The sequence below is a fragment of the Rattus norvegicus genome, chromosome 10 (genome assembly GCF_036323735.1).
Source record: "Rattus norvegicus strain BN/NHsdMcwi chromosome 10, GRCr8, whole genome shotgun sequence".
Lineage (NCBI taxonomy): Eukaryota > Metazoa > Chordata > Mammalia > Rodentia > Muridae > Rattus > Rattus norvegicus.
Window position 1 is genome coordinate 32,057,961 of NC_086028.1, and position 15,012 is coordinate 32,072,972.

The 15,012-nt window shown below is 40.4% G+C and overlaps 1 protein-coding gene across 8 annotated transcripts in view; it reads right to left on the minus strand.

Moving 5' to 3' along the window:
* The window catches only part of Sgcd (sarcoglycan, delta), a 981,842-nt gene that overhangs the window by 210,248 nt on the left and 756,582 nt on the right, over positions 1–15,012 (minus strand). For 7 of the 8 annotated variants that reach the window (XM_039086545.2, XM_039086546.2, XM_039086547.2 and 4 more), the window contains one exon: positions 13,997–14,098. The exons of the other annotated variant lie outside the window; for it this stretch is intronic. In XM_039086545.2, coding sequence (XP_038942473.1) covers positions 13,997–14,098 — 102 coding nt within the window. The remainder of the gene's footprint in view (positions 1–13,996; positions 14,099–15,012) is intronic. 8 annotated transcript variants of the gene reach the window in all.

The following is a 15,012-nucleotide window of genomic DNA, read 5'->3' on the forward strand; positions in this document are numbered from 1 at the left end:
GTATGGAAGGAAGGAAAGTGATGGATGAGAACCAAAGCTACCCCTCAAGTGACAGGTTAATCTCAATGACCAACCTGACTGAATATGGAATCGCCTAAGATATACCACCACATGTGTCTGTGATAGTTCCTCCAGAGAGCGTTAACTGAGCTATGGATCACCAACCCTGAATATAAGAGGTTTCATCCCATGGACTGTTTTCTTGAACTGAAAAAAGGGAGGCAGAATAAAATGCACAAAACCAGCACTCTGTCTTTTTCAAACTATGGATGTCAGGTAACCAACTGCCTGGTCCTCCTGATGCCGTCTTCCCTGCCATATGCATATCTGCCTACAAAATATGAGGCAAAATAAACTCCTCCTCCTGTAATTTACCTTTGTCTTGCATTTGTCCCACCACTAAGAAATGTGACTAACACAACCTTCAACACTAAGAACCTACAAAAGGTAAGGCTTAATTCTACACAATCCTGGCTATGTGTTATAGAAGCATATCTGATGACTCCACAGGACCTACCTTCAATCAGATATTATGGTAACTTGGTACATCTGTGGGTCACTGGGTTCATTTGTATACAAATCCTTGAGCATTTTTAAACAGGTACTCTAATATACTTCTAAATAAAAGGCATAATTAGAAAGATGCCATGTTGTGGTAGGAAACAGTACAATCAGGTATTTCTAGCTTTTGACACTGCAAAATGATATTCTAATCTACAAAGTACATGCTTAAGAACTGGGTGATTGAGTAAATGAAAAATATTGTGAGAATAAAATTATAATATTTTAAGTATGTTTACCATTTTGTGCTGGGCTGAATTCATAACTAACCTGCAGTATGTAAAACCCACAGACCACATAGGTTAGAGCTTCCTGATAGGGTATTTGTGATTTAAGTTGAGGAGAAAACTAGGAGAGAATGTATAAGAGGGAGTGTAAGGAAAGGTCAGAGAAGTAGAAACTGATAGAGAGGAGGCCATAAGGTTCTCTCATCTTTGTGGCACCCGCATGAGGCTTGCACGTTTCCCTGGATTACAGAGAAAGTAAGTCAACAAGCAACACAACGTAACCTAGATCTACTGCCTACCACTCAAGATAGTAGAACATTTCAGTTAAGGTCAGTGTTAAAATCTGCTTTGGGGGTAGAAAATGTGAGTGGGTAGAAAGACAGCTCAGCACTCAAGAGCACTTGCTGCTCTTGGAAAGGAGCTGCGTTTAGTTCCCTGTATGTGTGGCAGCTAACAGCCATCTGTAATTCGAGCTCCAGGAGATCTGATGCCCTCTTCTGGCATCCTCATGCAAGCCATGTGCTTCCAAACATGCCAACATACTCATATACATAAAAACAAAATAATTGTTTTTTTTTAAAAGAGAGAGAATCTAGTTGGCTTGGGATATAAGATGTGCATTCTTTATAACTGTCTGCTGCTTATCTTGAGTAAGATGACTATAATTAGAAATTCTTCTTCACAGAGCCATCATAAGGAGTGAAATGGGACATTTATACCTGCCCTCTCTACTGCCTTTTCAGCATGGAAGTTTAAGCTCACATTGCTTAGATTCAAATTCAGTAAACATGTATGAGCAATTACTGTGGGTTATACCCTCTGTAAGGTACTTTTTACACCTATTAGTTTACTGAATCTCTCTAAAAGCAAATCTTTGTTGTCTATTAAAGATAAAGACGGTCACTGTTGAAAGAAAAGCAAAACCCAGAGGGATCTTAGGAATACTTACAGGTTCGCCACCAAGGACTGGGGAGGACCTTTAGTGTATGGAGCACTGGCCTGGAATGCACAATCAAATCCCCTCAATTGTTCCTTGACATGGCATAAAACTCTGCATAGTACTGCACGCACGTCATCCCATCACTTAGGCAGTGGAGGAAGAAAGCGCGAATACTGAAAGTCATCCTCTACTACATAGGGCATTTAAAGCCTGCATGGGCTGCATGAACTCTTGTACCAAAAATAAACAAATAGAGTAATTAATTAATCCCTAGCATTTTCTGGTAGGACGTTTTCAGTGATCATAAGAACATAAGAGCTCTGTGTCCAGGTTTCTCTCTGGGGTCTTTTCTTTTTTGCTTTGTAGAGCCTTCATGGCTCTCTTGGACCATGAATTTACTGACCAAAGCTCTATGTCTAAACCCAAACAACAGTTTGCTTTGTGGATTATTTTATTTCCTAAAGGGTAATTTAAAAATAGACCTTTTGCTAAGCCAACTTAAAAAAATACTATACAGCTTGACCTTATAATCAATATTGCTGAATCTCACAGGGCCTTATGGCATATGCGGAAGAACCCAAAGACTTCTCTGTGTTCATACATGGAGATATGGCATGAAGCCTCCCACACCCCACCATTAACCACTGTGCTGTTGTTGGCCATACACTTAAGTTTTCACTTTCTTTTTTATGCAACAACCTGATATCAGACAATCCAATGAATTTCCTTGTCAGAAAATTAGGTGTCTGTCCTCATCTTCCACCTTGATAGAGAATGGGTCTCTGTGTTTCGCTGCAATTACCAGACTAGTTAGTCAAGGAGCTTGTGAGGATGCTCATGTCTCTGCCCTTCAAGTAGCCAGGAGCGCTACGCTCACAGGCATAAGCTACTGTGCCCGTCTTTGTTCAAATTCTTGGTTAACTCAGGTTCCGTTTCTTGAGCATCTATGGCTTGACCTACTGAGTCATCTCCCCAGTCTTATCTGTCCTTTCAGCATTGTGCTATGCTGCTGATGCCTGATTTTCTTCCATTATACTTCTCTTAGTACATTCCCATCTAAATCCTCTTTGTACTGATATTTAAATGAATTCTTACAGAATAAATTACAAACAAGCTGAGAAGCCCAAGGTTCAGTTATATGGTGTGGGCCACTCTCAGCTGCCAAGGCGTTAGCTCAATTGCTGTCCCCTTTACAGGGGAGAACTGTATATTCACAAGTAATGAGAAGGACAGAACAGGTATAAAAGGCCAAATGTTTTATGATTTTTCTTTTATAAGGGCCTCAAATCACAGCAGAGGACCTCCAAGTATCTCCTAAAAGGTTAAATAGTGGCAGCACATGCCAGTCATAGCTCTTCCTGCCTCACATTTTGCTAACATATAATGCTATGACTCCTGAACTCTTTGTGGTAGTGATGGAAAGTGTGGTTGTGACTGCCACATCTTAAAGAGCTTATATAGAAACCCAAGAGAAAATAAACATGTCAGAAATGCTGCAGGATGAGGGATTCTTGTCTTACTAACAACCTAAGTCAAGGACAAACAACAGATAGCTATACGGTCCTAATTGAAAAGGAACCCAACTCCATTCCTTACACCTTAATGAGCTACCACCTAAGGAAAGCTCATCTTGCCATAAATATTCCCCTCATGTTGAGAAACAAAATTGAGCCTCAACTGAGGGCTAAAACCAATCTATACAGCTTGATGGTAGAACACTTCAATTATCCCACCATCTGTACTTGTGTTTTTCTCTTGAGAGAAAGCAGTTTGATTTCCACGACTCTGATGTTGCATAATGCGAGTGGTGGCTCGGTACCTGGAGGAAGTCACACCACTGTAGCAAGCAAGAAGGATAGCATGGCTGTCTGTCTTCCTCACTCTTTCACCTTTGTAGTTGCTGTCACAATCTACCCTTCCTTCTTTCTTTCCCTCTAACATACAACAGGGGCATCTGAGGAATATTTATTAATCTTAAAAACCTCTTTTTCTTTGCAGACCATTTTGGTACTTGCCTAAGGGCTGAAATTTCTGCTGATAAACATGGAAACACTCTAGAGTCCCACCCTTACGGTTTTAGGCAAGAGCCATTTAAAATATCTCTGACAATAATTTACTGTGCACAGCATCAAAAGGTTACACTTCGCTACTTCCAGAGATCGCAAAAATCAACAGAACAGTACAGATTTGCTCATCATTTCATGGGCCAAAGAAATGTCCCCTTCCACCTTTGAAATGACATCTTCCAAACAGTCATCTGTGATTCTGACAAGGAACAAGGTTTTTTAAATTGAGACCAAGAGTGCAATACACAATGGCAATTATGAAGCACCCGGTGCAACCAGTGCTGCTGAAAGATGTTTTGATTGAAACATTATGAAAAACATTTTATAGTAACTTTATTTCTTTTTGCTAACAATTTAATTGTGAAGAACAACAAAGCTTTCAGAAGTATAGGGGAACCTGAGTCATCCTTAAAGCTAGCTCATCTCTCTTATTCTCCTGAGTCTTATCAGGCACTTCCAATTGTGACGTGCCCCTGGACTGGAACTGGCCTTTTCTTACCATTTAAAGAACATCAATCAAACCACGGTGCTTCTTCTTTTAAAACTCTTAAATGTTACTTAAGAAGTAATCAAGAAACTGTCTCAGCACCAGGTGGCACATATCAGCACATGTGTGACAGTCCTTCATCAGGGTATACCAGTCACTGTATCAGCACACAGTATCAGTACAAATGGGACCAGGTGACACTGATAAGGCACACTGACAGAGATGAGAGGCTCCACATTTTGAAGGGCTGGGAGTGCTAATGTTTAATTCTCAGTCCATGGCAGGCCGCCATTCTTAGGAGCCTACATTTGTTTATAGATGACATGGATCGGACATCTGTAGTTTCTTAGTGTACAGAAGTGTGACAGGCTTTACAACCTCTGTAACACTTTTATTTCTTTCATCCACTGAGTTGTCAGTCTCCCATCAGCCCATACTGTATCTTACTGCCATGCGAGTGTATATTTAGCATATGCATAAAAAGATAAGTAATTCACATATAAATGCCTGCAAAGGAGATATCTGTCCCTGTTTCTATCTGACAAGCATGGACTTAAGTGAACATTGTTTGTTCCAACAAACTCTTCTTCCAAACCTGACAAGGTCATGAGTCTAGGAACTTCAGTGGTTAAACAGAGACAATAATAATATTTCTAGTGCTAGTAACATATAGTTATCAATTTGAACTTAGTAACTTGTGTTCAAGACACTAGTGTATAAACTACATATAATAACTTTCACAAAGCTGGAATGGGCTTATGATATAGAAGTACAACTGTCTCCATTTTCTAGGGGAGTAAAGTGAGTCACAGAAAAGGTCAAGACACTTGCTCAAGCTCATATACCTTAGTGAATTGACAGATCTAGGATCTGAACCAAGGAAGGTGGTGCTTTAGACTGTGATCCTGTGTGTATGTGTGTGTGTGTGTGTGTGTGTGTGTGTGTGTGTGTGTGTGCATGTGTGTGTGTTTAAGGTTTACTAATGATATTATAAGATACTAGAGTATACTAAGATTTTACCATATTGGAACAAATATATGCCCCTACTTTATATTTCTAAGTCTGTGCTATTAAGGAGATTTGATAGCACAAGGAACTCACATATGTGAGTAGATTGGTAATTATACAATTTATACTTATAGAATATAAATTGATATGATATAGTATGAGGTGATATAAGAAAAGAAGACCACCTGGCAATGGTTGTATTTTGGATGGGATGTCTTGGGAAAGTCTCTATGTGAAGGCTATTGGAGCAGACCTGGAGATGGAATGGGGCTAGTAGCTTTCAAACTGGGTATTATGAGGCCAACCCAGGATCTCAATATCCTATGGTTGGTGACAAAGCCACCAAGGTAGGTGATAGATAGAATAGGCTGCTGGGCCCCTTTACCTTGGATTTGAGTTTCTAAAGGAAAACTGCTTAATGAAGTCTCTGACTTTCAACAAGCCACAGCAAATCACTGATTATGTCCAAAAGACGAAGCAACTGTGACACGAAGGAGGTTGCTCAAGTGCTCCCTACCCATCATCAGAAAGAGAACTTGACTGTGGATCCATCTTTGAATCCAGTAACCTTCCAGAAACACTAGTTTGCCAGCATTAGCTCCTCTTTCTATGCAGGGTGTTTTAAGTATGTTTTGGAATTCTGCTTCTCCGGGGGTATGTACTCTCCTTTGGGATAATTCACAAGTGCACTCTAGGCTCTTGAGTTTTCTCTTCTTTTCTATTAACTCTGCCCATTCCTCCTTCCTATTCTACTCCTTACTGCTCCCAGTCTTGCCCCATGTTAGAGTCTACAGCTAATATGTTACTCTACTGTACATATTTTTGGGAGGTCTCTCCAACCCTTTGTGCCAATACCGCACACTGAGTGAAGAAGTCGTGTTTATACTATGAGATTTGCTTGAAAAAAAAAGTCTTTCAGTGATCTGGGGTCTTCAAAACAATCAGACCAAAATGATGAATGGGGAATAAGAAAGAATTCAAGGCAACCCGAATGGCAATGACCCAAAAGTCATGCAATTAGACAGTTTCCCACTTTAAGCTCCTGCTTATTTCTTCTATTGCAATCGTGGCTAATGTAAATGTAACTGACATCTGACCAAAGTCTTCCCTAGTCCTTAGAACTTGATTTAAGAAAAGCTCACATAACTCTTCTTGTTAAAAGAAGAGGAAGAATTATGAGCAGTCCATTTTAATTCTACAGCAACCAAAAGACTTTGAATACTTTAATCTGTTTCCCAGGAAAACAAACCAGCTAGTGTCAAGTGTTGATCTATTCATAATTTGTTGTCTGATTTAAAAAAAAAAAACAGGCAAGCAGCAGCTGGTTTGCAGTATTGGCCATAATAAATTACAACATGTAAGCAGATACATGGGGGAGTGGTGCCTGGCTTTACTGTACAGATGGCCTTATAGATGACCCTTCCAATGTGTAACACTCTGCTGATTTATGGGTGAGCAAGGAAATGCAAAGATGCCTAATGCCCGTCTCTGACTTAGTACAAATCATTTTTATTTACCCAGCAATACTTCATGGTCCAGTTAGCTTCCTAATTAAAGACAGAAGAAGCTCATGTGCATGGAACATACTGTTCTGTGTGCAATATGTTCAGCTGGGAGTTGAAGCTGTTTGCTTTGCTCAGGAAATACCACCCCAGCCTTCATTTGGTTTCTCCATAGCTCCCTACCACTAGATGATTAGAGTTCCTGTCTGTCACCCCAAGTTAGTTCTTATTCACCCCCTCAAACAAAACATTCAGGATCCAACTTTTCTGCCCACTCCAGCTTGGGCTATGTGGTGGTTAGAAGGATAAATTCATAAAAGGAGGCAGGCTCCTGAGAGAGGGTGAAGAATGGCTAAGGGGAGGCAGAACTTTACTCTCTCATAGAAGTTTCAAGAATGCTCTATCTGCCACCGAACATATAGACACTCTCAAAATGAAAAAGGAAAAAAAATGGAGGCATCACCGTTTCTGGTGTCAAATCGAACTATGAAGTAGTCTAAGCAGAATGGATGCAGAATAAATTAAAGCATCAAGACCAACCAACAGAATAGAGTACCCAGAAACAAACCCACTCCACACATCCAACTACTCTCTACCATAAGAATCAAGAATCCTGATATTGAGAGAACATTCCTTTTAATAAATGGTAATATGAAAACTATACATATATTCACATATCAGGGTAGAGAGAAGGGAGAGAGATGGAATTGTTCTTTCCTTTCTAAAATATGAATACACTTCCGCTGTCTTCAAATATACCAGAAGAAGGCATCAGATCCCATTACAAATGGTTGTGAGCTTCTTAGGAATATACCCGCAAAGATGCCCTACTATGCCACAGGGATACATGTTCCACTATGTTCATAGTAGTCTTATTTGTGATAGCTAGAAGCTGGAAACAACCCACATGTCCCATGACAGAAGAATGGATACAGAAAATGTAGGTCATTTACACAATGACCTCTCAGCTATTAAGAATAAGGACATCCTGAGTTTTGCAGGCAAATGAATTGAACTATAAAATGTCATCCTGAGCAAGGTAACTCAGACCCAAAAGGATATGAATGGTATGTTCTCACCAATAAGTGGATATTCAGAAAAAAAGTACAAAATACCCAAGATACAGTCCACAGAGCTCGAAAAGGTCAACAAGCTTAAGGGCCCAAATGAGAATGCCTCAGTTCTACTTGGGAGAGAGAAGAAAGCAATCACAGGTGGGGCGGGGACATGGGAGGGAAAGGGAATGGGGGTCAGATTGGGGGGAGAGGGGAACATGATCTGGTATTAGGTGGGGGAAAAGGACTGAAGTCCTGAGGGCCAGCAGAAAGAATGGAAACAGGTGACCTTGGGAGGAAGGAAGTTTGGAAGATCTTCTAGAATGTACCAGAGACCTGAGGATTGAGAGACTCTCAGGACTCAAAGGGGGTGGGAGCTAGATGAAAGGCCCTGTAGTGGGGAGAGGGAACTTATTGAATCCACCTCCAGGAGAAAGACAGGACATCAAATGAGGGATGGGGTTGCTATCCCATAGCCAAAGCTCTGACCCATAATTCTTCCTGCCTGAAAGAAACGCAGGGATGAAAATGGAAAAGAGCCTGAGGAAAAGAAGGTTCAGCGATAGGTCCAAAGTGGGTTCCAGCTTAAGGGGAGGCCTCAAGACATGACACCTTTAATGAAGCTATGGGGTGTATACAAAAAGAGACCTACCATGACTGTTCTTCAAAAGACCCAACGAGCAGCTGAAAGAGTCAGATGCAGAATATGTGCCCCCAGACAATGAACAGAAGCTGCTTACCCCTCTGGCTGAATTAGCGAAAAGCTGGAGGAAGTTAAGGAGGAGGGCAACCCTTTAGGAGGACCAGCAGTCTCAATTAACCTGGACCCCTGGATCACCAACCAGGCAGCATACACCAGCTGAGATGAGGCCTCCAACACATATTGAGCAGAGGACTCCTGGGTCTGGGTTCAGTCAGAGAAGATGTACCTCACCCTCAAGAGACGGAGGCTCCAAGAAGTCTCTGGTGGGGTGGGTAGGGTGGGTGGGGTGGGAACATCCTTGTGTGTGGGGGGGAGTGGGGGGGAGTGCAGGGAGGAGGTAAGGGGTGTGGAACCCTGGGAAGGGGGTAGATCAGGGGGGGAATAAAATCTGGAGTATAAAAATTTAAAAAAGAGAATGGTTGTAAGCCACCATGTGGTTGCTGGGAATTGAACTCAGTTCCTCTGGAACAGCAGCCAGTGCTCTTAAGCACTGAGACATCTTTCCAGCCCAGAGAGATGGAATCATCATCTTATCTTATATTTGAAATCACCATAACATGGATTAAAGCTTAAATACAAAACCCAAGTTGATAAAGATGCTAAGAGAAAAAGGGGAGGGGTTGATTCTGCCTGTGATTTTTCTCTTTTCTTTTCATTTCTTTTTCTTCTCTTATTTTCTTTCCTTTTCTTTCTTTCCCTTTTGTTTGTTCTTTCTTTTTTCTCTTTTGGTATAGGAGCCAAAATAAAAGGCGTAAAAACAAATATGAACAAATACACAGAATTCTATCTAGCATAAATGACAAACCCAGAGGAAATAATCATCAAATTGATTATCTCTCCCAATCTCAGCAGTGGGAGAAAGCATCTGTAAGACATGCAGTATCTAACAAGAAACTGGTATTAACACATAGAAAAAGTACATCGGACTCAATACCAAGATTAGTAACTTAAGAAAAGACAAAAGACCTAAATAGTCTTTTTTTTTTCAAAAAGAGGCATGCAAATGGATAACAGGCCTGTTAAAAGTATTTTCAGGAATATTACTAGTGATTGGAGAAATGCAAATGAAAACTATGAGATGTGGCTTCATATCTGTTAGAGCTGCATTAGCAAAAAAAAGATAGTATGTATAATATACACAAAACCCTTACATGCTGCTGGTAGGTGAATACGTAAGAGATAATAACCTATACACACTCTCAGAAAACATGAAGAACTCCCATAAGACATAGTGATTCGGCTCTGAAAATATACAGCCAATGCTAACAGTTTTTATGACAATGAGATATCAGTACTCCTGAGTTTATTCCAACATTACACAAGAGCCAAGATGTGGAGTCAATCTAGGCCAATAGATGAGTGGGTGAAGAAAATGTGTGCATGGGTACGCAGTAGACTACGACTGCAGCCTAAAAATGAGTCTCTTCCAGTTGTAAGAACATAGAGAAAACTAAACGAAGTGAAATGGCTGAGGCACAAGAGGGCAAACACACCCTCAGTACCATGCAGAAACTGAACTCCCAGAGACTGTGAGTAGAAGGGTAGTCATCAGGGGTGGGGGATGGATAGGTAAAGCACAGACATGGAGTCATTGGATACTGACCTTTGGTTAGCATGTTAATAAGTCCCATGCATAACATGGAAGCTGAGGTTGGTAGTACGTGTTTATCCCTGAAGTCAGCTTAGGAAATCTGCATGCCAACAGAAAAGGATTCTGGTAATATCCTGTTTGCAGTTGACACTTCACACTATATGTCAGGACACTATTAAAGCTATATGCCTTGAACATACATAATTGTGCTTGTCAGTTACATAATCAGTAAAAGCTGAGATGGAGACACAAGAACTGGATAATAATGGAAAATTTAGACATAAGAGAAAAATAAGAAGTGAGCCATAAAGAAAATGTAATGCACACAAATACTTAGTTTTAAAAAGCCCAAAGGGAAAACATAAAACCTAATTTCTTGACTCCTTAATGAGGTCTACACACTTGCAATTCTGTAAACCAAGATCTGCAGGCAAGGGACCTTAGAGGACACGAGGGACACATGATATAAATGAAGGGATGGCTGGGTATGGACCACACTGATTGATGGAATCTAACAGTCCAGAGAACACAGTAGGCAGAGGAGGTGATGCCTAGCTCTACCCTCAGAAGCATCAGGCCACTCTGCTAGATAGCCTGTTCTTTCTGAGGGTCAGATTTCAACACTTGGCTAAAATCAAATGAACAAATGTGTATTTTTTAAAAGAAAGCACGTGGAATTGTCATTCCTGTCTACTTAAAAATAAAAAAAAAATCTCGGTGTAGTGATGTCTGTGGAGAGATGCAGGTCTTAATGGTTAGGTATTCCCAAGGGGTTATGCCAATGGGACATAAGGGGGTCCCTAAAATGCATTTACCTCTATGAGAAGCTTATTAAACAGATAATGACCCATTTGTAGATAAATTTGATATAACTAGGCCCCTTTGTTGAATCATTCATCATTGTTTGGCGGGCTTTTTTGCCCTGGAACCTGAACTCCTCTCAAGAGCTCAGTCATGTGTCCCAGCCCCCTATCCTTAGAGAGCAGGAAATCACTGGGTGTGAGCCAGTTTGTCATACCCAGTGGAAAGATGGGAAAAGGGAAGTTCAGCTCAGTAGTATGGCCTTGAGGACTTGTAGTCGGAATTTGGGTCTGTTTGAGATGCTTTTAGCAAGGGAAGTCCTAGCTATTTTTCTAGGCATTACTGCCCAACCATTCAATAAGGTGGCTAATAGAATTCAACTCCCAGGGGCTCGGAGTACTCAGCATAGATAAGTCTTGATAAGTCAGGCTGGTAGAACTGGTGTTCACAGTTATCACTCCAAGCTGTAAATTCATCATCTTAAGTGATTCCCACCACATCTATCAATTTGTAGTGATTCTACCAGGACTCCAATCTGCACTAAAGGAATCAGATACGGTATTGGATGTTGTGTGGATGGTTTAACTTATCTCAGTTCTCAGATCAGTGAAACAGAAAACCAAACTGCAGGCAATCATCTCTTCATTACTCTACCCCACTGAGAGGGGTTCTCAATCTTATTCAACTGAGCGTGGGTCCCTCCTGATAGGGAAGAGCAGAAGGAACTGCCCACGAAACACAGCATTGGTGATGTATGGTGCAATAGGGCTGTGGATGACTCCAGAGAGACTGGAAACCTGCTGAATAGTTAGAACATGGGGCATCACTCAGGGATGTGCTTCAATGGTACCCAACCTTCATCCTTTCCACCTGCCTTGGCAGAATTGTAGTTTATTCAGATGTCTGTTCAGATACGCAGAGGGAGTATATAGACTCCATAAGTATGTTAATCGTTCCGTTATTGCTTTCTGTCAACACGCTGGTGTTTCCCTGTGACATTTCAAAGAGATGCAAATTCCACTCATAGCAAGCAATTTCTCATCTACCTTCCCAATCTTCTGATGTTCCCCAAGAGATAAATGTAAAAGTCTATATCCTTGAACCATAGTCTCATATCTCTTTTGAGCAAACCAAGACAGCCTAATTGCAGGTAAAAGACAAAACTTTCTTAAGTTACATAATACACAGATGACTTTAAGAGAAAAGGTTTCAGTAAATGACAAAGTCATTTTATGATTTTTGTTAATGAACATCATATATGACTCCAGAGTTATGAAGTTTATAAAAATTTAAGGTAATGATAGAGTAAAGGAGAAGTATCAGTGGTTGCTTGGAGGTAGGGAAGAATAAAATGGTTTTGGTGAGACAGAGAATTTGAAAAGGGACAGAGAGAAACTCTTGGGAGTGGTGGACATGTTCCTCATTTCTATGGTGGTGAGGTTCTCATGTGTAACTTGTACATGGCACACACATGCATGCATGCACATGCACGTGCGCACGCGGGCGCACACACACACACACACACACACACACACACACACACTTTCTAAAATCAAATTGAAAAAAAAATGACAGGTCTCGTTGGGCGACTTTGAATTGCATTCCAGATGTGGTAAGGATGGAGAGTATCTCCACAAGCAGAGGGACTTAGCAGCACAAAGTACCTTCAGGCAAAGCAATTCCCACCTTCTACGGCACTCATACACCAAGTTGTCAGCTTTCCATAATTATGTTAGCCAGTGCACATTTTGCAAATGATGGGTTGAGGAACTTTCTAGTCAGTCTTGGCTTTCATGTGGGCAGTGATTTATCCTATGCATTGTAAACGCCTTAATCATTATGTCCAACTGATGATCTCTCCTTCACCGAGTCAATGAGCCCAAACCTAGGCACCAAAGTGCTGCACATGAGCTTCCTCATCATTGTGGTCAGATGTCTCTGAGAAGTGACGACTGGGAGGAGATGATCTCTTTCCGTTTATATTTTGACCGTGTGTCTAGCACTGTGTGTAGCAGGTATGGAAGCTGGAAGCTGTGGGCATAACTGTGAGCTTGATTGTTCACACGTCTAAGGAGCATGAAGCATTGAGTGACAGGCAGCAGGGCTGGATTAGAAACCTGAAGGCCCCTCCCCACAGTGACACACCTCTGATAAACCTCCACTTCCTAAATGGCATCTCAAGAAAGCACTGGCAGCTGGAGAGTGGCTAAGTGACACATGAGCCTGTGGGGGACAGTTCACATTTACACTGTAATCCTAACCAAACAAGAATAATAAACATGATTTTTAATAATCACGTCTTGTAATCCTGAGTAATAAAGGCACGCCTTGTAGGAAATATGCATCTTACAAGAAGAACAATGAGAACCTTAAATAAGAGACTTATTTAACAAAAAAGTAGTCTCTTCTTAATTAGGTTTCCAGAATTTAAATCTTTGCATTATTATTATTATTATTATTATTATTATTATTATTATTATTGACAGTTTACTTATCAATGTTTTAATTCACCAATCTATAAAATGGAGTACCAATAGTCCCTTTCACAATGACCAGCCTATGAATTAAATGAGACACCAAGTATCCATGCAAAGTCAATCTGTCCCTCAACAAGACATTATCATTAGTCATTAAATACAATGTTAGGTCATGGTTGTTGACCATTCTAGACAGCATGGACTATAACATACAAAGTGTAACTGAAAGCCCAAGTTCTGATTCATTAGTTCTGTTTTCACAGATGACTTCGAAATGATTGACAAGTAAGAATAATAGTGATATTGCTCTTCAGAGGTTTGGCACCAGGGCTTGCCTGTGTTTGATGTCTCTTGGTTCATAGCACCATCTGGAAGCTGGTTAACAGAGGCTACTACTATCTAAGCCACAAAAGGAACTGGTGAGATCATCCTATTTGTTTAGAGCCCCACAGCTATGAGTCTTCAGGTTCAAATGCCAATTCATTCATTACCACAATGTATCATCTCAGTGACTAGCAAAGTAGATTGGCCCAGATCTAGATTTCAGAGCATCAAAAGTTTTCTCATTAGAAACTTACTGGTCGGGACTTGATTTCTTTGGCGTAGAGAGGTTGTAAGAACTCTGAGTCTCCTTCTAGCTTCAGACCCTTTTCTGTGATTCTTAGGTTCCCCATTCCATCCTGAAATAGATACACAGACACAACATGGAAAAATGTGATGAGCTAACATTTCAAAATACCCCAGGCTGTCAAAAATTGAAACAGTTATGGCCTTTTCCTTCCTTCCTTCCTTCTTCTTTTTAATATTTGCAGGAGTGAGATGAGGGGAATCCAAACTAACGTAAAATACCAGGAGGCATTGTTCAATACAATTATGCATATTATTCTTTTTGCTCACTTATTCCAGGCAAATTCTATTCCAAGAATGCCCCTGAGCCACTGACTTACAGAGGAAGAGGAAGCCCCCATGCCTAGGCTGTACAGAGCAAATGTGGTAGAAGAGGTAAAAAGGATGATTCTCTAAGTGGAAATGAAAGGTTCCATTTCCAGAATTCCTTGTGGAAATTTCACACCAACAATTTATGGTCAAAGTGAGTGTTTGTACATGCTTTCTTTGGCTCTTCAAACATTCAAGGAGTTAAATCGGTGACTAGCACTTTAAATAGTACCTGCTGTATTGATGCTAAAATATATTCAAAGGTAGAAATCTTTTGGCAGCCTCTATATACTTACCACCCATTTTCAACAACTATCAATTTGTGGTTATTGCTACTTATCATGCCCACTTATATTCTTCCCTCCCCCTTGCTCAAAAATAATTTGAATACCATATATATGATTGTAATTCCTCCTGACAATCATTCCTTAATGTCAAACACAAAATATCAAACCCTAACAATGAGCATTCACATCATAGGGATAATATATTTTTTTAATAATTTGCTTATTTGAATGGCATTTTCTACTACTATTGGTTGATAGACAAAGTACTAGGTAGTTTTTTATAGTCTCCAGGCAGTATTTCTCTAAGGAATCACTTACCTATATTTTCCCAGGCAAATAGATTTTTGTATTCATTTATTCTCATATCCACC